General features: G+C 49.2%; 7 protein-coding genes across 8 annotated transcripts; 3 read left to right on the top strand and 4 right to left on the bottom strand.

The window, feature by feature from the left end:
- Positions 1 to 270: 270 nt before the first annotated feature.
- L3040_003118 (uncharacterized protein) lies at positions 271 to 1,524 on the bottom strand (the record flags this gene model as incomplete). The annotated part of the gene is made up of 2 exons (XM_007293599.2): positions 271 to 1,078; positions 1,133 to 1,524. 2 exons carry the CDS (start codon positions 1,522 to 1,524, stop codon positions 271 to 273), a joined length of 1,200 nt encoding a protein of 399 aa, XP_007293661.2.
- A 540-nt stretch (positions 1,525 to 2,064) lies between these two features.
- On the bottom strand, positions 2,065 to 3,959 carry L3040_003119 (uncharacterized protein; the record flags this gene model as incomplete). Its single annotated transcript, XM_066154343.1, has 8 exons — positions 2,065 to 2,237; positions 2,357 to 2,744; positions 2,796 to 3,098; positions 3,165 to 3,309; positions 3,362 to 3,386; positions 3,442 to 3,466; positions 3,557 to 3,602; positions 3,910 to 3,959. 8 exons carry the CDS (start codon positions 3,957 to 3,959, stop codon positions 2,065 to 2,067), a joined length of 1,155 nt encoding a protein of 384 aa, XP_066012315.1.
- Positions 3,960 to 4,614: 655 nt separating this feature from the next.
- On the bottom strand, positions 4,615 to 5,954 carry L3040_003120 (uncharacterized protein; the record flags this gene model as incomplete). Of its 2 annotated transcripts, none has more annotated exons than XM_066154344.1 (6): positions 4,615 to 4,645; positions 4,696 to 4,836; positions 4,890 to 4,926; positions 4,986 to 5,385; positions 5,437 to 5,720; positions 5,771 to 5,954. In XM_066154344.1, the coding sequence occupies 6 exons, from the start codon at positions 5,952 to 5,954 to the stop codon at positions 4,615 to 4,617; spliced, it is 1,077 nt and encodes a 358-aa protein (XP_066012316.1). The 2 variants fall into 2 exon arrangements, with proteins under 2 accessions (XP_066012316.1, XP_066012317.1); XM_066154345.1 differs by having other exon boundaries at positions 4,881 to 4,926.
- A 624-nt stretch (positions 5,955 to 6,578) lies between these two features.
- On the top strand, positions 6,579 to 8,546 carry L3040_003121 (uncharacterized protein; the record flags this gene model as incomplete). The annotated part of the gene is made up of 1 exon (XM_007293601.1): positions 6,579 to 8,546. The coding sequence occupies one exon, from the start codon at positions 6,579 to 6,581 to the stop codon at positions 8,544 to 8,546; it is 1,968 nt and encodes a 655-aa protein (XP_007293663.1).
- A 1,127-nt stretch (positions 8,547 to 9,673) lies between these two features.
- Positions 9,674 to 10,979, bottom strand: L3040_003122 (uncharacterized protein; the record flags this gene model as incomplete). Its single annotated transcript, XM_066154346.1, has 3 exons — positions 9,674 to 9,776; positions 9,851 to 10,179; positions 10,740 to 10,979. 3 exons carry the CDS (start codon positions 10,977 to 10,979, stop codon positions 9,674 to 9,676), a joined length of 672 nt encoding a protein of 223 aa, XP_066012318.1.
- Positions 10,980 to 11,891: 912 nt separating this feature from the next.
- Positions 11,892 to 12,670, top strand: L3040_003123 (uncharacterized protein; the record flags this gene model as incomplete). The annotated part of the gene is made up of 3 exons (XM_066154347.1): positions 11,892 to 11,923; positions 12,048 to 12,440; positions 12,574 to 12,670. The coding sequence occupies 3 exons, from the start codon at positions 11,892 to 11,894 to the stop codon at positions 12,668 to 12,670; spliced, it is 522 nt and encodes a 173-aa protein (XP_066012319.1).
- Positions 12,671 to 16,051: 3,381 nt separating this feature from the next.
- On the top strand, positions 16,052 to 19,160 carry L3040_003124 (uncharacterized protein; the record flags this gene model as incomplete). The annotated part of the gene is made up of 3 exons (XM_007293603.2): positions 16,052 to 16,150; positions 16,225 to 16,767; positions 16,818 to 19,160. 3 exons carry the CDS (start codon positions 16,052 to 16,054, stop codon positions 19,158 to 19,160), a joined length of 2,985 nt encoding a protein of 994 aa, XP_007293665.2.
- Positions 19,161 to 22,112: the final 2,952 nt, after the last annotated feature.

Below are 22,112 nucleotides of genomic sequence, written 5' to 3' on the forward strand. Positions count from 1 at the left end.
CATTCAAAGTTAAATCTATATGCATTTCAGAAAGGGTGCGTCGATACTGCCCCCTCTCGTTCTCATCTTGCGCATCCACAGTAGGGCTACCAAGTTTCAAGGCATACCGACTGACAGATGTGAGAATTTAATGGCATTTTTGCTCATCGCCTACCCACGTATAGCTAATCTAGAAGTACGATGCGATAACCCGCCAATGCAATCTACATTTCATGTCAATAATGTCATTCCCAAGAACCCCAACGCCGCCTCCCCCCGTCCACCATTCCATCACTTTGCTGGCGCAGGTGCAGGCACCGAACCAGCAGCCTGACTCTGCACCGCCTTGGCCTTCGCCTCATCAAAACGCCAAATCCCACCTGTCTTATCAGGTTCCGGCGACAACCCGATAGCCGGACCCAGCGTATTCAGCACCTCATCTGAATCCTGCTTTGTAAAGTAACGTCTCATCCACTGCCTCCCCTCAGCTGCCTCCTGCCGTCTAAGTTCACGCTGCGACTCCTCAATCTTTGTCTTCTCTACGCCCGTCGTATCCATATCACCCACAGCAATTCCAGCCGCAACTTTCTGCCATGCCTTGCGAGATTCCATCGGGTCTTGCGCCTCAATAGGAGCAATTGTCAGGGGGGTCGTGGGGGATGTCTCCGCGTTATAAGTATCGATGACGTTTTTCTTCCCCTCCATGATGTCGAAAGATTTCGTCCACTGGCCCGCTACGGTATACAACACCTCCTTCTCCTTACCCGTCGGGTATAGCATAGCCGTGAAGCTATTCTTCTTGCCTGACAGCCATCCCTTCCCGCTGTAGTCGATCTTGGCGGTGTATCCTGAACTACTAGTGATGTACGACTTGTCGTTCAATTCAACGAAAGGAGACCCGAAGATAAGACCTTCGATGTGCAAGTTTGGCAGGCTTATGAGATAGGTTTCATTGAAGGCTGGTATCGATAATACGGCGTGCCCGATTTGCTTGACGTATATTGTGCGTGCGAAAGAGGCCTTCTGGGCGTTGTAGCCTTGGAGGTAGACGCCGTGTTCCTTGTTCGAGATGTGGTATGCGGTGGCTGGAGGATGGTGACTGGAAATCAACAGTTAGGAATGGATATCCGCCAATGAGCAGGTATTGACTTACCTGACTTGCTCAGATATCAACTCCGTAGTCCCAGCAGAATCCACCCACTTGCCCAGGAACAGCTCTCCCAAAAAAGGGTTCAAGGGCTTCTTCTCGTTGCCAAACTTCTCGCTGCGACTGGCATACTGCTGCTTGAGTGTGCTCAAGAACCACTTCAGGACCAGCAGCGCGCGCTTCTGAGGGTCCTTTTCCTTGGCGGGGGCGACGAAGGTGGAGGGATGCTCGGCCCAGTAACTCGAGAACTCAACGAGGGACGTCGAGGAAAGGATGAAAGGAGGAGCTGTCAGGGACGAGAGGTCGCCAGAGAACGAAGCAATAGACTTCAAGAATGCACTCCATGAGCCTTTGTTCTGCGCAGAGACGCCGCCTGCTTCTTTCTCACCGGAAGACATCTTCGTATGGGGAGGGTTGAATTGGGGGGGTTGCTTGACGGGGAAGCTTCTGCTATAACGGTTGCTCGCAGGAGCTGTGCTGTGCTGTGCTGCTGGATCGTGCGTGCTGGGGAGATACGGGTCGGACTTGGGATGATTTCAGAAGATCAGAATGTCGAGAAGAATGTGTTTTACAGTAGAACTTGGGATGCGGTAGGAAGAAAGGATGTCGTACATGTAAACAAGGTTGGGCAGGGGCGTTGGCCCACAGGTGACGACGACGACGACGGCGATCAACCCATGTGCCTGAATCACGTGATACCAAGTGCTTGGAAGGGTCATGGGGGTGTAATTTTCGACGATAGACACCAAAGTCACAAGTACAGCTGGGATTTTTAGGTGATACAGCTTGTCATTTAATCCGTCCCCTATGCCCCTTTTGCTCGAAGCTATGTATGTACTTTCAATTTCCACTCGCCAATCAACACCATAACCATCCTTCCGATTGACCCAAGCACTATGAAAGATGGTCAACAATCATCACGCAAACGAAAAGCACACTCATAGTTGGCCGGCAGTGTTGAAGTCCTTGAGGCCCTCAGCAACACGGGCAGACATCGTCTTCTCGCCCTCGCGGACCCAAACACGGGGATCAAAGTACTTCTTGTTTGGCTTATCCTCTCCATCAGGGTTACCAACTTGAGCCATGAGGTAGTCCTTCTTGTTCAAGACGTCTGGAAATTGTCAGTGTTAAACAAGCCCGGTGGATAAAGTTTTTTGTCTCGAGGAAGAATCGTCTCAAAGGGGCGAGTCCCACTGGGCGCAATCCTCAAGGCAAAAGAAGAATACTTACAGTCTCTGATGCCGGTAAGGTAGGCGTATTGGAGATCAGTGTCAAGATTGACCTTGACAACACCATAGCTGATAGCATCCGAGAACTCCTTCTTCGAAGATCCAGATCCTCCGTGGAAGACCAAGAAGACTGGCTTCTCCTCCTTAGCTCCAATGGCATCCTTGACGAACTTCTGGTGCTTGCCAAGGAGCTCTGGGTGCAACTTGACGTTTCCTGGCTTATAGACACCGTGAACGTTTCCGAAACCAGCGGCAATGGAGAAGTAGGGGGAGATCGGGGAAAGGGCCTTGTAGATGGCAAGAATGTCCTCTGGTTGGGTGTAGAGAGAGTTGTTGTCGACATCCTCGTTGTTGACACCATCCTCCTCACCACCAGTGATACCAATTTCCTAAATCGAATACGTTAGCCCTGGATATTAGCTCGTATTACTGTAACCTACCATCTCGAGCCATTGCTTCATTGGGGCAGCACGCTTCAGATACTTGGCAGTGGTCTCGATGTTGTATTCGACCTCCTCCTCGCTCAAATCGATCATGTGGCTGGAGAACAGGGGCTCGCCGTGAGCCTTGAAGTAGGCCTCATCGGCATCCATAAGACCGTCCAACCACGGGAGAAGCTTCTTAGCACAGTGATCGGTGTGCAAGATAACCGGGACACCGTAAATGGGAGCGATGGCACGGATGTAGTGGGCAGCAGCAATACCACCGGCAATCGAGGCCTCTTGATCCTTATTACCAACACCCTAGCAAGATGTTGTGTCAGAATCTTCCTCTATACAACACGAGTTTTCTAATGTATTGCACGGTACCTTTCCTGCGAAGTATGCGGCGCCACCCTGGGACATCTGGAGGATGATCGGGGCCTTAGCATCGCGGGCAGCCTCGAGGGAAGCAATGACGGTCGAGGAGGAGGTGCAGTTGATAGCTGGAATGGCGAAGTTGTGCTCCTGCGCGCTGCGACCCATTAGCAGAAGACAAATATCGATGCGGTAGGAAAAGCTCTTACTAGTTGAAGAGCTTCAAGACATCATCTCCAACGATCACACCGGACTTGCGGCTAAGGACGTCGGTGGCTCCCATGTTTACGATTGCTGATGTTGTGGAGGGGTATCTGCAGATTTGGTAGGTGATGTCAGAAAAAGTATTGAAATTATTTTGGAGGTGGAGAAGTTGCTTTCATAAGACGGGATGGATAGCTGACTTGGTAGTATGGTATGGTGTTTGATGTTTTTAGTTTGGCGGTTGTGCTCCCAAACTGTTGTCGGACAGTTAAGGAAGGATACGTGCAAGTCCAAGGACAAGGTTGTTGGAAAAACAACAAGAGAAAGATTTCAAATTAGGGGATGTTCTGTGTTGTTTGCTTGCTGTAAGACCGAGGTTTTATTGAATCGAGGGTGCAGAAGGAGGGGTTCCTTCGTGTAAAGCTGAGATCCGTTTGGTGGGGTACTAGAGTAGGTAATCGTCGGCTGGCTCGCTTAGGTGGGGCCGCCCTCCATTCATCCTTTCAGTCTAGCGAGCCCGGAGCCGACGATTATTTGGCGTCATGTGGCAGACCTGTACCTCGCCGAGGGCTTCCCACTTGCTTCCGAATCCACATCGTCCATTGCCTTGGTATTTCTGCCTTTGGTATACCTTAAGGAATGGCTTGGGAGGGACCAAATAAGGATATATCCAAGGATCCTTAGATATGTCGAAAAGTGGAGCTACCCGCCATACAGAAGAAGGATTTATAATCCTTCTTCCCTATGGTTTTGAAGTGCAGGATTTCATAGAGAGGCGCTATTATCATCGGTCTCATTTCGGAGCGTAGGGTCGTTCTTCCATTCCATCATGAAGGCTATATTCAAAATCACAACATGGGATAAAAGAATTATCTACGGATTTCATCACATACCTTACTGAAGATAGCGAATCAAAAGATTTTTCATTCATGAAACCCCTATCCAGTCCCAGATTTACAACGATGCTTCTCCAACTAAGTGAATTCATTCTTATCAATAGGGCTCCAAATATCGATCACTGGAAAACAAGGACATCAACGAAACATCCTCATGGCGCGGGTCTACTGTGAAATCCGAGTAATAAAGCAACGCAAAATTGATCATAAAGAACTTCTCGCACCTCCACCAAATAAGCAGTGGGCTCTGTCCATATGACCAGACGAAGTAAAGCGCACGAGGCTTGGCAGTGTAGTATGTCACACTTGGTATGAAGCGGATCGACGAGTGGGTACCGGTAGTCCTCATGACATTCCACATCTCAGACACCAGAAATGATCAGCATTGAGGAACTATCCACGGGCAACTAAGCTCAGTGTGCTGCTGTGGGCCGTATACATACAGACCTATGAGGATTCCAGCGTTGCCGCGAAACGGAGGCAGCTGGGCGGCAACGTTGGGGATGACTTGACATGAATAACCTAGGAACATCATAGGGTATCGAGACCTTGAAATGGGCTTCCACGGGCAGGAAGACAAGCATCTGCTATCCAGATCAGCCATGTCCCCAGATGGACACTTACCTACCTAGCATACCCAGACATCATATCCAGCAGCTCTGAGGGTGGAATCTCTGTGATATTACATCCCCAGTAGGCATTTGTACAACGATATCGATAAACACAGCTCAACCCTGAGCATTGACCTTGATGGTCCTTCGTACAGACTCGGTTGCCCCGTCCAGCTGAATGTCGATCTCGAACACTCCAAGGTGCTTCACTCGGTCTTTCTCCTCTGTCTCCCCCACAAATGATATATTCTCGGGCGACAATACAATCCGTACCCCTTCTTCATCTTCCGCCAGAACGGCCTTGAGATTTGCGGCAATATCACTGGTAGATACAGAGCCGTAGATGTTTTCCTTTCCGGGTGTTGATAGCTTGCTGTTATTCGCTGCAGCCCTGGAAGTGGCTGAAGAGGAAGGGATGGATGGGGAGATTCTCTGAGCTGGTGCTTCTAGGGTGATAACGGTACGGTAGAAATCGAGGTTTGCTGGGAGTAGCTGGTCGAGCAGCGTCGTTGCTTGTTCGGGCTGTGGCGAAATTAGCAATTTTTTCGCAGCCACAACTCCGAAGAATCTTACGTTGAGAAGCTCTAGCTCAACTATTGGAGCAGGCCCATCCTCCTGTTCAGATATTGTTTGTGAAAGGGGCTCTGATTCCTCTCCTTCCCCGTCGTTACTCTGTTCTTTCTCCAACTGTCTCTCGAGCTTCCTCTCCGCGTTGGACCGGAAAGTGGAATCCCGCTCCACTACAGCATCCTTCTTTACCCCAAGCTCTTTGATCTTTTGTAGGGTGAGGTACTCGGCCATCTTCTTTGGGAACCAGATATTCCGCATCACACCAGGAGGAACCTGGATGACGGAGCCTGTTTGCAGTCAGCTCAGGTCCGCGGAAGCATGATGAAGTCTCCATTACCTCTCTTGCCATAGCCAGGAATGTTCTGCAGCAGGTGGACCTTCACCGTCGATACTTTCGCAAGATTTTTTTTCCCCCGTATGTGCTGGCCTGCAGAGAAGTGAAAAGCTTCACCTAAGCTGCTTGTGACGCGCCGAATGCACGACAAGCATTGGGGAGCTTTGGAGACGAATGGCGAAGCCATTGGACAGGATATTGTCGGACAAGCGCCTGCAGGAAATCACCCAAGATGCGATTGTCGAAGGGTTGGTTCCATAATCAAATGTACACCCAAACAAGCCTCGTCGCGTACCGTATTCATGAGCTCTAAAAAGTCGGCGCCAAGCCCACTCGGCTGATAACAATACGGACGGAGTATGCGATTAGACACGGGGGAGATTCGGTTTTATGCATGAATCAGATGGCAGCTGGCAACGAAACTTCTACCATACAAGGAATCTTTTGGCAGGTGTCTTATTTTCCTAATGCCATCCTTGTTTATCTAAGGTACGGAGTAGAAGTAGAGCTTCTCAATTTAATACACACCTTGTCTGCACCAAGTTTACATTTGTTGGTTTTCAGTACGTTTGCTCGCTCCCTGGAAATCAGCTATTACTTGGACCATCACTTGGGACAAAAAAAAAAAAAGGCCAGGATTCCTCTACAAAGTCTGGGTATTCCCCTGTAGCCCACATTCATCACATTCAACATCACACCACCCGCTGGAATTGCGTTATGCTATCGAGATTATAGAAGTAGAGTATGCTCGCGCTCCCAAGAGCTCCGGGACCCTTCGTTCTCTTTCTCCGCGTACCTCCTTCTCCTCGACATGCCGGATAAGCCGCTCAGAATAGCCTCCTACGCAGCTGGGGCGTCACTAGCAGCCATTACACTCGTTTACGTCTTTGCGCCTACTTTTTTCATCGATGGAGACTCGGCGACCACTTCCGCCAGCTCGCGGAAGAAGACGGTGGTTGGGCTGTCCAACCCGGCGAACGATTGCTTCATAAACTCGGTCCTCCAAGCGCTGGCAGGGCTGGGGGACTTACGAGTATATCTCATCCGGGAGACGTATCGACGGAAACTCGATGGGGCACACGTTTATGCGCAGTTCGTGGAGGATCCTGCGAGGAAGAATACGGCAGCCTGGAGAGTGGACGGTTTGCAGCATGGGATGGTGACCATGGGACTGAAGGACATTCTCAATGCGCTGAACGAGAGGCCCATATATAAGAAGACGATATCTGCGAATCCGTTTATCATGGTTTTGGAACAGGCTTTCAAGCAGAGGATCTCTCGGCAACAGCAGGATGCACAGGAGTTCCTCCAGGTGGTAGCCGAGCGTTTGTGTGATGAATATCACGCGGGGCACAGAGCCAGGAAGCACGCCTTGAAGCTTAAGAACGGGGAGAACACAAGTCAGGAAGCCGAAGATTCCTTGAGAAAGAGTGTCACTGGCATTTCCATAGATGAGTCGTCAAATCCCAAAGTTTCCGAGCCATCATCATCTTTGCAGAACGGAAACGGTCATCGAGAGGAGGGCTCAAGGGAGGGCATCAATCAGGAAAAAGAAGAAGGCTTTCCTCTTGAAGGCTGCTCCGAATCTCAAATTGAGTGTTTGACGTGTGGTTTCAAACCTACATCGCACAAGAGTACCTTCTGCTCCTTGACCTTGAGTGTTCCTCAAGTGCCCTCGACGACATTGAGCTCTTGCTTTGATCAGATGTTCAAGACCGAGTATATCGAGGATTTCAAATGTGAAAAATGCCGACTTGTTCATGCTCTCCAAACATATCAGCGAGACCTGTCAAGATCCACTTCCGAAGAGTATAAGGAGAAATTACTGATGTGGATTGGCCAGATCCAGCATTCTATCGACTCAGATCCGGAGCAGGAACTGACGGATGTAGAACTCCCAGACAGAAAACTGGCTCCCAAAAGGAAGATCGCAAAACACGTCAGGATCACCACTTTTCCAAAAGTCATGGCTATCCATCTCTCAAGATCCATTTTCGATGCCGGAAGGTGCACAATGAAGAACTCGGCCAAAGTTTCATTCCCAGAACGGTTACCACTGGGTGGGCTCATGAATCAGAAATTCTATAGACTTTCAAGCGTAGTCTGCCACAAAGGCAGCCATCATTCGGGCCACTACGAATCGTTCCGTCGGCAAACGGTCTCTGCCCCATTTTCAACACCTAATGTCTTTCAACCCGCAGGCATCTACAGCAAACCTCCCTCACCACTCCCATCGCGATTGTCAACTCCCCCATCAGGGCTAGCACATCGACCAGAAGAGTCCATCCTGGATCTCAGCACCGTACCGTCTACGCCGGAGCTTCTCTCGCCATCGTCGGCAGCCTCCTCGCCGTCGCCGTCTCATTCATACTTAAATGGCGAGCACAGCAATGGCTTGGCCTCAAGCTCTACCTCACGCTCAACATCAAAAGACACATCAGTCGGTACTGGTCCAACCTCCGCGCCGCAGAAAGGCTCAGACACAGCCAGCATCCGCTCCTTCGCACGCTCTACCCGATCCGCAATCTCTGGCAAGCTCGCCAGATCAAAGGACTCGTCCGTCCCTGCTACGAAACAAGAGACGAATGGAACGATGAGGACGATCAAGACTACAACCACGAATGCGAGCATGGTTAACAGGATTCGGAAACGTAACCCTAGTAATAGGTGGTGGAGGATCAGCGACGACAAGATCAAGGAGAGCAAGACGAGTGATGTGCTGGGTATGCAGCGCGAGGTGTATTTATTGTTTTATGAGCTGGAGAGGGAGTATCCGTAGATTTTCCGACTGCTTTGTTCCATGGCATAGTTATACTGTTAGAAATTTGGAATTTCGGGGTCGCTGCAATGGTTGTAGTGTGCGAATAGAGGTTGGAATATGCATGCATGGCTGGGGTTGGATCGATGCATTCACGGCTTTTCCTGGATGCCACAAGTTATATCCCGGAGCTTCTGGAATCCTGTATTGGTATTGGTGGTCTAGTTGATCGATAATTACCTATTTATTTTTGTTGAATATGAAGGCCAGTGGCCGATACGTGGCCTTGATCGTTTGGATGGTCTTTATCAGATAGATGCATATATACGCGGATGATATATGAATCGCTTTGTACGAGATTTGAAAATCTCATTAGGGTCGAATCATTGGCAGAGCGATTGGTATGTCGTGAATCTGAAGAAGTTGGCTTTGCCCCTTTCATAAGCGAGCTGGAAAGTGGTTTCGGGGCAACTATCAATGCGACGAAAATATCTTTCTCCTAATCCATCACTCTCATTTCTCGCGATATTTTTAGATATAGTCCTACTTAGTCCCTGAACATCATAGCCTTCTGACGTTGCTTCGAAGCCAATGGGAGCAAGACTATTTATGTTTCTGGCCATCACCACATATCACCACTACTGACGAAAAGGGAAAATTCCAGGTCATTCATCGGGCTCTCTCTCGGATCTATCTGTGTAGACTCCCGACAGTTTCTGACTCCACACTACTACTGACTGATCTTAGGTCTTCGCTTACAGGCTCTAGGAAATCTTCTCAGTACTCTTGGTGTCCGTTTCGAAGATGGAGTCTCTGTCGCTTGCTTTGCCTTAAATATATATAATACTACTACAAAGCTCGCAGGCTCGCTTTGATGAACAATAGCCCAGTTAGATTCGGCGGAAACGGCAATACCCTCGTCGATAAATTCCGGCGCCTGAATTGCGGGTAGACGATACCTACGTAACTGCTTCGCCAAATCCCGGCTTGCCGTGTTTGTTGAATCTGAGGCGAGGGTATTCCTGACTCACGTCCCCAGCTTCCTTTTCGCGTTTCTCGCGCATCTTGGTCTTGAGCCGCTGAACAGGCAGGCTTTTAGATTTTCGCACATGGTGCCTCCGTGACTTTGAGATCCGGATAGAGCAGGTTCATCGTTTTGTGGAGAGTGCTCGTTCGCATTTGCAGACTCTAAGACGTCTGTCACCCTCTCCATTGGCCACAACGTTGATGGTGGCCAGCGTTGATTGAAGTCTTCGCGGATTAGCCTGTTTTTTTTTTTGGGGGGGGGGGGGAAGGGCAGAATATGAAGGGTCCAAACTTTATACCTTCTTCTGAAATGGGACTCAGCCTCCGTCAACGGGATCACCGAAGTGGTATTTGGGGACACAAGGCCAGTAATCCGTGCCTCTTCGCGTAGTGTATCCAACATCTTCGATCTGTCTGCTAGGGTTCCATCGATGCTAGAGTGAGGCAGTGTCGAGGCAGAGCCAGTACCGTCTTCAGGAGGTCTTTGGTCCACGTCTGTCCAAATGGCTTCCCCTTGCGCAAAAGATGGTCTTGGAAACCCGCTGATTTCTGGCGGCTCATTTGGGCCAAGATCAACGATAACAAGATCCGCAGACTCGCTAAATGCCTCTCTCCTTTCGTCGTTCTCCTGTCGAGGTGAATATCCTTGGAGCTCTCAGCCACGCGTAACACAAAGTGGTACTCCCAATTATCGTTTTCCAGAGGACGAGCAATAAAATCAAATGGTCGGGCGCATATGAAACTGTAACAATCCATTGGGGTATAAACACCTTCCAGGTAACGACTTTTGTGGAAATTATAGTCGCAAGTTCCCCGTTTTGCATCTCTACTGAGAGCGTGACTATGGATTGTCTTCATGGTCACCGTTTTCGTCATCGGGGAAGGTGTTAGCTTTCCACAATTTCCAGCTGATTTGTTCTTCGAGGTCTACCGATTGACCTCTGTGCGTGTGTGATCCACGGTTCCTCTCCAGATCCTGTCAAATTCTCTTAAGATGGAATCTCGCATAGGACATTCAGAACGGCTCATGAGCAAGGCATTTATTGTGCATCTGTAAACAGAAAACATCAATCCAATGTCTAGCCACACCGCCTCTGCATTTCTATGTTTGTCACTTGCGAGCCTCTGACTGATCTCGAGGATACTGAGACGGAATACAGTAACGTTTCCTTGCCCAGGTAACCATACAGAGAAGGGCGGGAGGGTTGTTGGTTCTATAAAGTAGCTTAGTAATGGCTCATGCTCGGCTAATTCATTCAACATGTCTTCGCAATTTCTCAAATCCTTTGCGGCACTGAAGCTCCAGCTGGCTACGCTGTTCTGAACAGAGTGGGAGTTGAATTCCATTCGTGGGGCAGCGTTGCCAGAATCAGCTTCGCCTTCTTCGGTGTATCCTTGAGGTATGGCAAAGAGGGCAAGCTGCTCCATGTGAGCTCCCAGGTGGGGTTAAAATTGGCTCTTAGTGACGGAAAGAGCCTCCGTCCCTGGTATGTGGGAATTGATGGCGCGGAGCTTCTCTTCCCAGTCATCGCAAACAGGGCTGTCAGTGGGCCACATTTTGACAAGTGCTCGTTGCCTCATTTCGAGAAGTGCCGGTAATTGGCCTTTGGTGAAATTTTCGGGATGGCGACTTTCGAGGTGACTCTCGTAGGCATCTGACCTCCTGAAGGGAAATTCATGACAGAAATAGCAATTTTACTGCTGCCGATGGTGCTCCAGTTCGTGAGAGACCCAGGTATGGCGGTCTAAAAAGAGTTTCAATTCACAGTTTTCGAAGGTACAGACGTAAGGCTTGAGATCGGACAGGACATGCTTTCTATGAACTGTCAAATCGATGAATCCAAAGACTTAGTTCTTCACTTACTTCCAAGCTTTCTGGGTTCGAGCAGTCTGGATTTGCCAGCAATAAGGGCATTCAAACTGTTTGAGCTCCTTGGAGACATGCTCCAATTTGATGACAGAGAGTGTAGCGCCGCTGCCTTGGTCATCATTAGATGTCGCATACGGAGTCTGAGACAGAGTGTTTTCCGTATCTTCTTCGAGTACTTGGCCGGAGGTCAACATGAGGGTAGATGCCTGTGTATGAGCTAGAGTACTAGGTTGCTTTGAGAAGCCGCTCCTCGAAATTGGCATCGGCCTTGCAGATGGTTGTTTGGACAGCTGGGCAGGCTGAACGCCGGTTGTCTCATGCCGTGACTCTTCTGCACCTCTTGCAGTATTGTCATGATATTCTCGACAATACTTCAGGTACTGTCGCCGCTGGGTAATTGCCTTCCCACGTCTCTCAATCAGCCAGCGGTTTTTCCTCTATACAAGAGCAGAAAATTTGTGTTTCACGTGATGAACGTCAAACTGCTCATTGACTTCGACTTGTTAGTACTGGAGTTTCCAATTGGAAAAGAAAGAATAAGAGCGAGTCTACCCCATGCACATGTCCTGTGTGCTAAAGAGCCCTGGAAGGTTTATACATACACGGGTTGGCGGTTGCAGATGCAGCCGCTTTCGCATACCGGTCACGGTTAGTATTGTTGCGAATTATGATCGAGAAACGGAAGAGGTTCTTGATGGCATCCTGTACGGACTCGAAGATTTCGCGAATTTCGAAAAGTTCATCTACGAGGCTACAGACCCGTCGAAGATATCCACAGATCAACCCTACGTCTCGCGTTCCCTCTCAAAAGCTCTCGGTCAAACCACAGCCACAACCGCAGCCCCAAACCCAGCAAGCAACTACACGTTGCAAAACAGCATCCGCAAACTTGGCATCATACTTCTGGAACTCTGCTTCGGCAAAGTAGTTGAGGACCACACATTAAGCAGCGATTTGGGAATGGCAGCCGCAGAGGACAAAAGGCTACAGTTTCTGAAGTATTGCGTCGCAACGGACTGGTCTGTAAATCACCTTCCTTTTCTCTTCGATGTCTTTGAAATCGGAATTGTATCTCAGTCAGGATATGTGCTCCCAGATGATACTTCAGTCCCGGAATATTGAAAGAAACTGGTGCTAACGTGCAAGAGTCAGGTTGAAGAGAGTGGTCGAGGAATCTGGACCCGAGTACGCAAATGCGGTGAATGGTGTCTCCACCATGATCCTGGGAGTACAGGTGCAGACGGGGTAGAGGAGAGGTGGAGGGAGGTTATGTTTTCCAATGTCATGGAGCCTCTGAGGCGCTGCCGTGATCTGCCGATGGTAGTTTGAGACTGCCTCATCATTTTACAATTAAGCTTTGGTACGAAATTTTCATCTATTACAATATTCCCAAAAAAAAACCTGCGTCTTCTGCTGTCTGTCACGTCACAGCTTCTCGAGACTCTCGCCTCAGATCATAATATTCCGAACACCATAACATATCTTCTTTCTCTAACTGGAAATCGGGACAGTAAAGCCTGTCTTAGGTAGTTCCGGCATAGCGAATTGAGCCAGCTCTCAATGCCCTTCTCGATACATAGGTGACCCATTGCTCACCTCAATCTCAATCCATAGTAGGTGCCGCGCTCGCTTAAAAACCCCACGTTCTCTCGCTTAATCAAACAACACAAACAAACAAAGAACACAAACAAAAGCAAATCAAAAAGATATTGGTGACGTTCGTCACAGTGCTATTAATCTCGACAATTCTAAACTAGTAATATTATTAATATTAAATTAAAAGGGTGGGGGTGGGGGAGAAAATGTTAGAGAGACCACTGCTTGCTTCGGACCTAAGGGGATATTACTAGGAATGAAATGCTAGAAAGACAGCTGCTTGCATTACACTCAAGGGGGCTAATACTAAGGACAGCTGCTTGCATCGAACCTAAAGGGCTATTACTAGGAATGAAATGCCAAAGGACTGCTGCTTGTACCGCACTTCCAAGGGCTATCACTAGAAATGAACTGCTGAAAAATAGCTGCTTGCACCGCACTTATAAGGGCCACTATTAAAAATAAAATGCTAGAAAAGCAATTGCTTGCATCGCATTTAAAAAGGCTACCATTTAAAATGAGATGCTAAAAGGACGACTGCTTATATTATACTTCAATAAGCCATCATCAACAATGAAATGCCTCCGTAAAACGACAGCTGCTTGCACCGCGCTCTTTCGGTTACGATCGGTATTAGAATCGGCTTTTCTCAGCAAAACATTTGCTATCAAAAGCTTTGTTGTTAACATTCTTTAACAAAGCAGCGAGCTACGATAATGAAAGATCGATAGCAAGAATCTCCGTAACCGATTCTATCCGGTTAGTATCTTTGTATTATCATCCTTCCCAAGCTTTTTATCAAAAATATTTATTTAAAAATGTCGATCGCAATGTTTTGATGTTCTTACCCCGCGCTGCGTTTTTACTGTAGTCCACTTCAAGTCTAATCAATGCGCCTTGCGAATTCAGATGTAAGCTAGCTAATCAAGAGGAGTTAAAGACGCGAACGTACGAAGAGTTGCTTACTTGCGATAAAGCAGCGTTGGCGCTATCTTCAAGCTAGCTAATCAAATGGGCGTAAGCAATATTATAATTAAGCGAGTTTTGGAAAGCAGCGGTAAGTGGTCCGGACGGAAAGGTTCACCGACAGTTCCTCGTTCAGCCGCGCCAGAATAGTCTTGATCGGAGATTTAATCGGAGATTTATAGCACATCAAGGTCCTGAAAATACGTACAAAAAATTCCCCTCCCCATTCCCCTCCCCCCAAAAAAGGGCAAAAAGATGAACGTTGCTGTGGCTGTCTACTTCACTCTGCGGATGCCCATGATTAACGCGTCAACTCATCCTAACCGCACCTCGAGCGTACAGCATGATTTTGTTTTCTGCGCTGCTAGAGATTGAATTTGTACTTTTCTCTCGCTGGGTTACTAGCGCGACTTTGACGACGATGAGATGATGACTACGACGATTTCTACAGATCAGAGGCGAGTGGGGAAAGAGGTTGAAGCGAAGTACGCGATGGTATTTTGATTCAGCGTTGCTTGTGTAAGGATGGTAGGTAGGTAGGTAGGTAGGTAGGGCTTGGGATTTGGGTTTCTCGCTTCCGGTATGTATTGCTGGGATTGCATTGGGAAGGAAGGGGGAGCAATTCTGCCTGTAATGGATGAATGACGTGTAACAGACAACAGACTTGAGATTTCGCAAGGCGATGAAATAAATGCAAGATCAACGAGATGCAGTTCGGCTCGGATAGATACGGGAGACTTAAAGGAATGGGAGGTGGGATAGATTGATGCTGGGGTACATATCCCACTTGAATGATAACGATCCGATGATAGATAGCAACGGGAGCTTTGCTGGCTGGCTTCAAGCCTGGACGAGCCTGATCTTGATCTTGATCATGCATCTGTATCGAATTTTGGCGATAAGATTGTGTATTTGGTTGCAACTGGCTGCTGCTCCCTTGCCCTCTCTCTGCACAGCCTCTTGCCGGGCGCTGAACTGAAGGCTCGACGCCCGCTTTAATCTATTGACGTTGACGTTGCAATGCAAAGCGACGAGGATAGTATAGGTAGGATAGGATACGTGGAATCAGCGAAGGACAGGATGGTGCCGTACCTATGTTGTTGTTGTGTATAATCGATCATGGGTCATGGGCGGGCACGATGAGGATATATACAGTTTATACACAAATGTAAATAAATCTATATACGGAGATACACCATCCCAATACAGTACGTACTTATCCGTGCGTTAGAAAAAAAAAGTCTGATATGCCCCAGTCCAAGTGCAAAGCCCAGACCAAGTCCAAGCAAGGCCCAGTCTACCGTACTCTGTAGTTCAGTATCCAAAAATAGGACAGGACAGACGAAGTGAGAATGCCGATGCGCCAACGAGAGAACAAGGCCATCCAGCTCTCTGTTGCGTACGTTGTACCAGTAGAAATGACCAGCGGTACTGTAAGTACGTACTACTACCGGTACGTACAATACTAGAAGCCGCATTTCAGCCGGGACGAGGGACGGGAGAAGATCCGCAGTGCCAAGTTTGTCGTCATACCGTACGTACTCTTAATTCTCTGAATAAACGTGTCACGGCTTTGATGCTGCTGTGCACATCTCCACCTCGTCCACCTCTGCATCTTCTGGCTCTCCGCCTATCTCTCTCTCCTCCTCCTCCTCCTCCTCCTCCCCCTCCTCCCCCTCCTCCTCCTCCCTATAAATCGCCAGTCCTAGAATCACATTCCCATCTATCCCATTCTTTTGTTACACCAGACATCCTTGCCGCTTCCCTGCAATTCCCATCTCAACCCCATCCCCATCCCAGTGCCGACTCCCCGTCCCGTATCTACGGAGTATTCAAGGGATAGTAATCAAATAATAAATTCATTTCTATTCGAGTCCGCAACCCGCATACACACCTCAACCTCCAAACGACAAACCTCGTCCTCCTACGCCTCCTACCACCCACCTCCACCTCTACCCTCCGAGGACGCGCCGAAAAAAAAAAAAGAAACATTATTCCGGGAGCAGGTCACGAAGTATATTAATTTGTCTGGCCTCTGGCCCGTCATAGCCACTCGCTTTCCACCACCATGGAGTACGTCAGGATCCTCGATTCAGTCATTAGGAGGCAGGAGGAGTCGGGAGGTCAAAAGCTTCTAGATCTCCTCAAGAACCCCTTTTCAGCCCAGGTACAGACATCTATCTGCCCAGTCCCTTGATGAACGCCAGCCAGTAGCACACACATCTAACTCGCGATACCTAGCTGGCCCAAAATTCCGTGTACGCCAGTTTGGGAACGTCAATTGGCTTCACTCTCCTCCTCGCCATTGGATTTTCCGCCCTCCGACCCTTCAATTCCATCGTATACGCGCCGAAGCTCAAGATCGCAGATGACAAGCATGCGCCGCCGCCGCTGGGGAAAGGCATGTTCTCCTGGGTGGCGCCCATTTTAAAGACGAGTGAGCAAGACCTGGTCGTCCTGATTGGTCTGGATGCCGTGGTGTTTATGCGGACCCTGAAGATGTGCCGGAATATCTTCCTGGTCATGACGGTTGTGGGATGTGGCATTTTGATCCCGGTGAACTTGGCCAAGGGGCAACAATTCTCCAGCTCGACTGCACTTGCGCGAGTGACGCCTGTCAATACCTTTGGAACTGCCAACTGGGGGATGACGATCTGTGCATGGATTTTCAACGCGATACTTGCGTTTTTCCTGTGGTTAAACTACAGAGCAATTCTGAGGCTGCGGAGGCAGTATTACGACAGTCCAGAGTACCGGGCTAGCTTGCACGCCAGGACACTCATGGTGAGAGAAGCACTGCATGATCTGACAGCAAACGGCTAATACAGGAACAGATCAATGACATCCCCAAGAATTTCTGTTCGGACGAAGGGATTGGAAGGTTGATTGATCAGGTCGTGCCCACGTCATCGTTCTCGAGAACAGCTATCGCACGAAACGTGAAGGAGTTGCCAGAGCTGATTGAGCAGCATGGCCAAACGGTGCGAAGTCTCGAAAGATACCTAGCGAAGTATCTCAAGGATCCGCACAACTTACCTCCCCGCCGACCAGTGTGCGGTCCCTCGAAGGATGATCCTAACTGGGGTACATATCCCAGGGGCCATAAGCTGGACGCTATCGAATACTTGACAGGTCGTATAAACCAGTTGGAGACGGAAATCAAGGAAGTGCGCCTCACTGTGGACAACCGAAACCCTCTGCCATACGGATTTGCCAGTTACGAGGAAATCACGGAGGCCCACAGCATTGCCTATGCGGCCAAGAAAAAGCATCCCCAGGGGACAACGATTGTATTGGCTCCTAGACCCACAGATATTATCTGGAAGAATATGCCCCTCACCAAGTCCCAAAGACGCTCGAGACGATTCATTAACAACCTCTGGGTCACCCTCTTGACTATAGCATGGATTGCGCCAAACGCTTTGATCTCGATTTTTGTTATCAGTCTGGCAAATCTTGGTCACGTCTGGCCCGCTTTCCAGACATCTCTAGAACGACACACAACGTGGTGGTCGATCGTCCAAGGTGTGGCTTCACCAGCTATCACGTCTTTGGTCTACTTGGTTTTGCCAATCATCTTCCGTCGTCTTGCTATCCGAGCAGGAGACCGAACGAAGACTGCTCGCGAGCGCCATGTTGCTGGCAAGCTTTATACCTTCTTCGTATTCAACTTCTTGATTGTCTTTTCAATGTTTAGTACCGTCTGGACGTTCGTGTCGACCGTCGTTGAAAATACAGCGAACGGTACAGATGCTTGGCAGGCTATTCAGGATGCCAACTTTGCGCAGGCACTTTTCATATCCCTTTGCAACATCTCGCCCTTCTGGATCACATGGCTACTGCAGCGAAATCTGGGAGCTGCTGTCGACTTGGCCCAGTTATGGACTCTGGTTTGGAGTTTCTGCGTTCGAAAATTCTCCAACCCGACTCCTAGGGAGATAATCGAATTGACGGCCCCGCAGGCATTTGACTACGCATCGTACTACAACTATTTCTTGTTTTACAGCACTGTAACGTTGTGCTTCGCGACAATACAGCCGCTGGCCATTCCAGCCTGTGCTCTGTACTTCATCATCGATGTTTTCCTGAAGAAGTACTTGCTTCTCTACATTTTCGTCACAAAGACCGAGTCCGGCGGCATGTTCTGGCGCATGTTTTTCAACCGGATGATTTTTGCTGCCTGCCTCTCAAACTTGGTAGTTTTCCTCTCAGTCTGGGTCCACGGAGACGGCTCCCACATGGAGGCATATTTGATAATTCCCCTTCCGTTGCTCATGTTGGCGTTTAAATGGCTCTGCAAGAAAACCTACGACGACAAGATCCACTACTTCGTCCAGGCCAACACGTCCAAAGACCCCGAAAACGAAAACTCCAAGATCTTCGATGCCAAGCGTGACAGACTCGCGGCCCGATTCGGCCATCCAGTGCTTTACAAACCACTAATCACACCCATGGTGCACGCCAAAGCACAGAACATTCTCGCTTCCGTCTATGGCGGTCGTCTCACAGACAGCAACGCAATCGGCGCCAGTGAATCAGCTTCCATTTCCGGATACACTGACACCTACACCCTCGATCCTATGCAAGCAGGGCATGCCGGCAAGAAATCTCATGCCGGCATTCCTGGTTTCGAACTGGTACCTGAGAACAGGCTCGACTTTGCGCATTTCAAGGGTCGTGCCGAGTTTGGCGAGGAGCACGGAGGCGGCGGTGGTCTCTATGGGAGAGCAGAGGATATGATCCGCTCTGACACACCCGGTAACTCGACCGCATACGGTGACTCGTTACCTGGGACGCCTCGGACGGCGACGTTCTCGAATTTCGGGGGCGCGCCTTCAACAACTGCTCGCGCTGACCGCCAGGCGTCGAGCGGGTCGTATGATGCGCGTAGTGATGCTGGGAGCAACTACAATTCTATGTATGGCCACCGGAACGAAAGCGAAACGAACCTCATGTCTGGAGCGGCGGAGCCCCCCGTCTCTCACGCGGGAGTGCCCAGTAGCGCCCGAGGTAGAGACCCGAGTCTAGAGCGGCGAGCACATGGGTTCCTGGGTGGCGGACCGCAGGGCTACGGGGGCCTCCCGCAGGAAGAAGAGGAGCACCACCAGGACCCGATGAACTATGATTATTTCCGCACCCGGAGGCAGAACGCCGGGTGGCAGGGCTGGGGCGCGTAGGCAGGGTTTCATGTGCAATACCTTTGAGGTGTTTTTATATATAGGATAGGGGTGTAGATAGGAAATCGGGGGGCGGGGGCTCATAAGGATACAGATGGAGTCGGTGCATTGGGTATGGAGTTTTTTAGATTGAAAGCCGAACGAGCTTGGGAAGTTCGAGGGCTTGGCCTGGAAAGGAATGGCATGACATGATTGATGACGAGAGTGGCTATACCTACCTAGCTACTTCCCTAATACTACACTTCAAGACAAGTTTTTCCTTGTGTATGTTTGCTTTTGTTTTTGTCTAGTTTGTGCTGAGCTGTCCTGCCCCCCTTCCCCTCCCCCCATTTGTGGATAAATGGCCGGTATTCATATTTGGTCTGAGAGGGAGTCCGGGAGCGATTGAATGGGGAGGGAGAGAAGGGGTTGAATCTGGATCTGGATTTGAGGCATAGACCGGTTTGTCAAGTATTTACTCAAATGCATCGTTCCCCCTCTATCCTTCTCCGTCGTGCTTCTCTGATACTTGAAACGCTCGTAATGATCTGCTAATTTTTTGTCTCTCCCCTATCCATATTTCTCCCCCCTATCCTTCTACTCCCCTTGGACACCTCCTCCAGTCCAGTACCCCGACCGTACTAGGCGCCGCGGGATCACGTGTATTTAGCGCGGACTCGTTGCCGTGGTTACCGCAGTCTCAGTTAACGGCCAGGATGCGGCCGTCCCCAACTTCAGGGTACTTCCCCAAGCCAACATCGGACGCGCTCTGATCTGGAGGATCTTGGATCCATTCCTGCATACTACCGGTATCCTCGATAATACTGTATCCTGGACCCGACCAAAGGTAAGCCCTGCCCCCAGCACTCTCTCCCTCTGTCAACACCTCCCAGCCTGTCACAACACTTCCACACGGTGATTTCGAACATTCAATTCAAGGCCTTTGTTCGAGGGTCCGTGCCGCACTGGGTAAGAAATTGGGTGTTCTCTTTGCGCCGACAGCTGGTGCACCAGCGGCCCTATTCCAAACTCTCCTACTCTGGTCGAGGGGGCTCGCACATCAGCCTGGGGACTCGCTGTGTGGAAAGTGTGAGAAGTTCCAATGTTCAGCATCACCTGTGCTACCCTCGGGTCACGGGTGCGTGTGCGCACCAGTGATGCCGCCCGGCCCCTCCTGGTTGCTCGATTGTGCTTGCAGTCTACACGTGATACCTAGCTGGGCCTACCCCCAGATTCGGAGCCTCTGCTGTGATTTGGATCTAACTAGTGATGCTGGTGTTGAGGAGGGGGGAGTGTGGTCTTACGCAGCCTCTTTGGCCGTACGCATTGAAGCTGACTTGGGGGCCCTACAGATACCGGTAGATCTACTTGTATGATCCATCGAATGTCTCTCGATCTGACGCTGTCTTTTGACACCCACGGTATGTATGCTCTCGAGTCTCTCCTCCCCATCAGTACGTTCATCGACTAACACCCCCAAACACAAGACCACATGGTAGAGCTGATACCATGGGTACGCACACTCGATAGCTAGGTAGGTAGGTAGGTAGGTAGGTATCTGCGACGTGAAATCAGTTCGCTTACGGGTTGTGCTCTATGGAGGGGGAGCGGTGAGGTATAATTCGACGGTATAAATTTCTTTGTGTTTACTTGGGTGCTGGATGTGTGGGGCGGCCCCTGGAACTATCTTTGTTACTATATATTGAAATTGGTGTTTTTGGTAGATACGGTTGGAAGGAAATATAGTATAGCTGTTCGTGATTGATTGGCTTCTGATGATAGTTTCGCCATATAGGGATATTCGCACTCAAGATACCTCGTTGATATACTTCTTTACCTAGGATCTTTTTTGAGCCCTGTTAATGAGGATAGAGTTATGTGTTTGGATAGGTATATCCTCAGATAAATGGAAACGGAGGAGGATTTACTGTGTAGAGTCACTCGTGCAGCCAGCATATCTGTCCCCATGCGTTGATCTATTTAAAGCGGAGAAAGCGTTTGCAACGCTCTGAATGGCTAGCTAAGCGCGAATTTAGTAGTAACAGTTGTAGATTGGATTTTATATTTAACATGATTTTCGCATGGGGACAGATATGCCCGCCTGACTCATCTCTCCCCTTTAAATAGCCAAATTCCATCCGTGCGGTCTTCGAGATCCGGCCTTCACAGAGTAATACAATGCACAATTTCACTGTACCACCACTAATATCCTGCATCCTTTATCTGGATGGCGGGGTAGCCTTTTTTTTTCGCCATGACCGAGATTCCTTATTTCCATTTATATATTTATATATGTATACATGTATTTACTTGTGTTTATTTCTCTCTTTACTACTATTTTGGTTCATCATCAGCAAATCTTAACCGAACTGTATCAAATTACTGTTCATCCTGTGATCAATTATAGCACCTCCAGCATCGCGCATATGCACCAATGAGGAGGGCCAAAGGTCCCCGGGGTGTTCGCTGTAAGGGAAACGCCATCAATCTCGAACGCGACCCGTCCTGTGCGACTGACTCTTGTCACCTTCATTTTCAGCTCTTCTTCATCCCTTCCAATCCCAACTTTTTTCGCTCTCTGCTTTTGCTTTCTCTGCCACCCTCCTGGTTTTTTTTTCTCTGCCTCTTCCCTTTGTTTTGCCATCCATTGGTCTCTATCCTATCTATCTATCTTCTTCAACTTAACTTGAACTTCTATTTCCAATTATCAAGTCGGCCGCGCCTGGCCCTATTTTCCCCAGACGAGAACGCGCATTCAATCATCCATCCGTTCGAAAAACCGGCGCAATACGCATTTGCGCTTCATTTCTGCTTCCCTTCTTCACGTCGTCTTCGGAATATGTATATGTTGTCGCGATACTGCAAATCCAACTACCGCTTTATAAACAGATCAGCGCGAACGGTCATTCTTTGACATTTGCACCCATCAATCTGTGATCATAATACCACGCTCATTACCAATATAACCTCAAG

Source organism: Drepanopeziza brunnea (genome assembly GCF_022702325.1).
Source record: "Drepanopeziza brunnea f. sp. 'multigermtubi' strain 214-2 chromosome Unknown ctg4, whole genome shotgun sequence".
Taxonomy (NCBI): Eukaryota; Fungi; Ascomycota; class Leotiomycetes; order Helotiales; family Drepanopezizaceae; genus Drepanopeziza; species Drepanopeziza brunnea.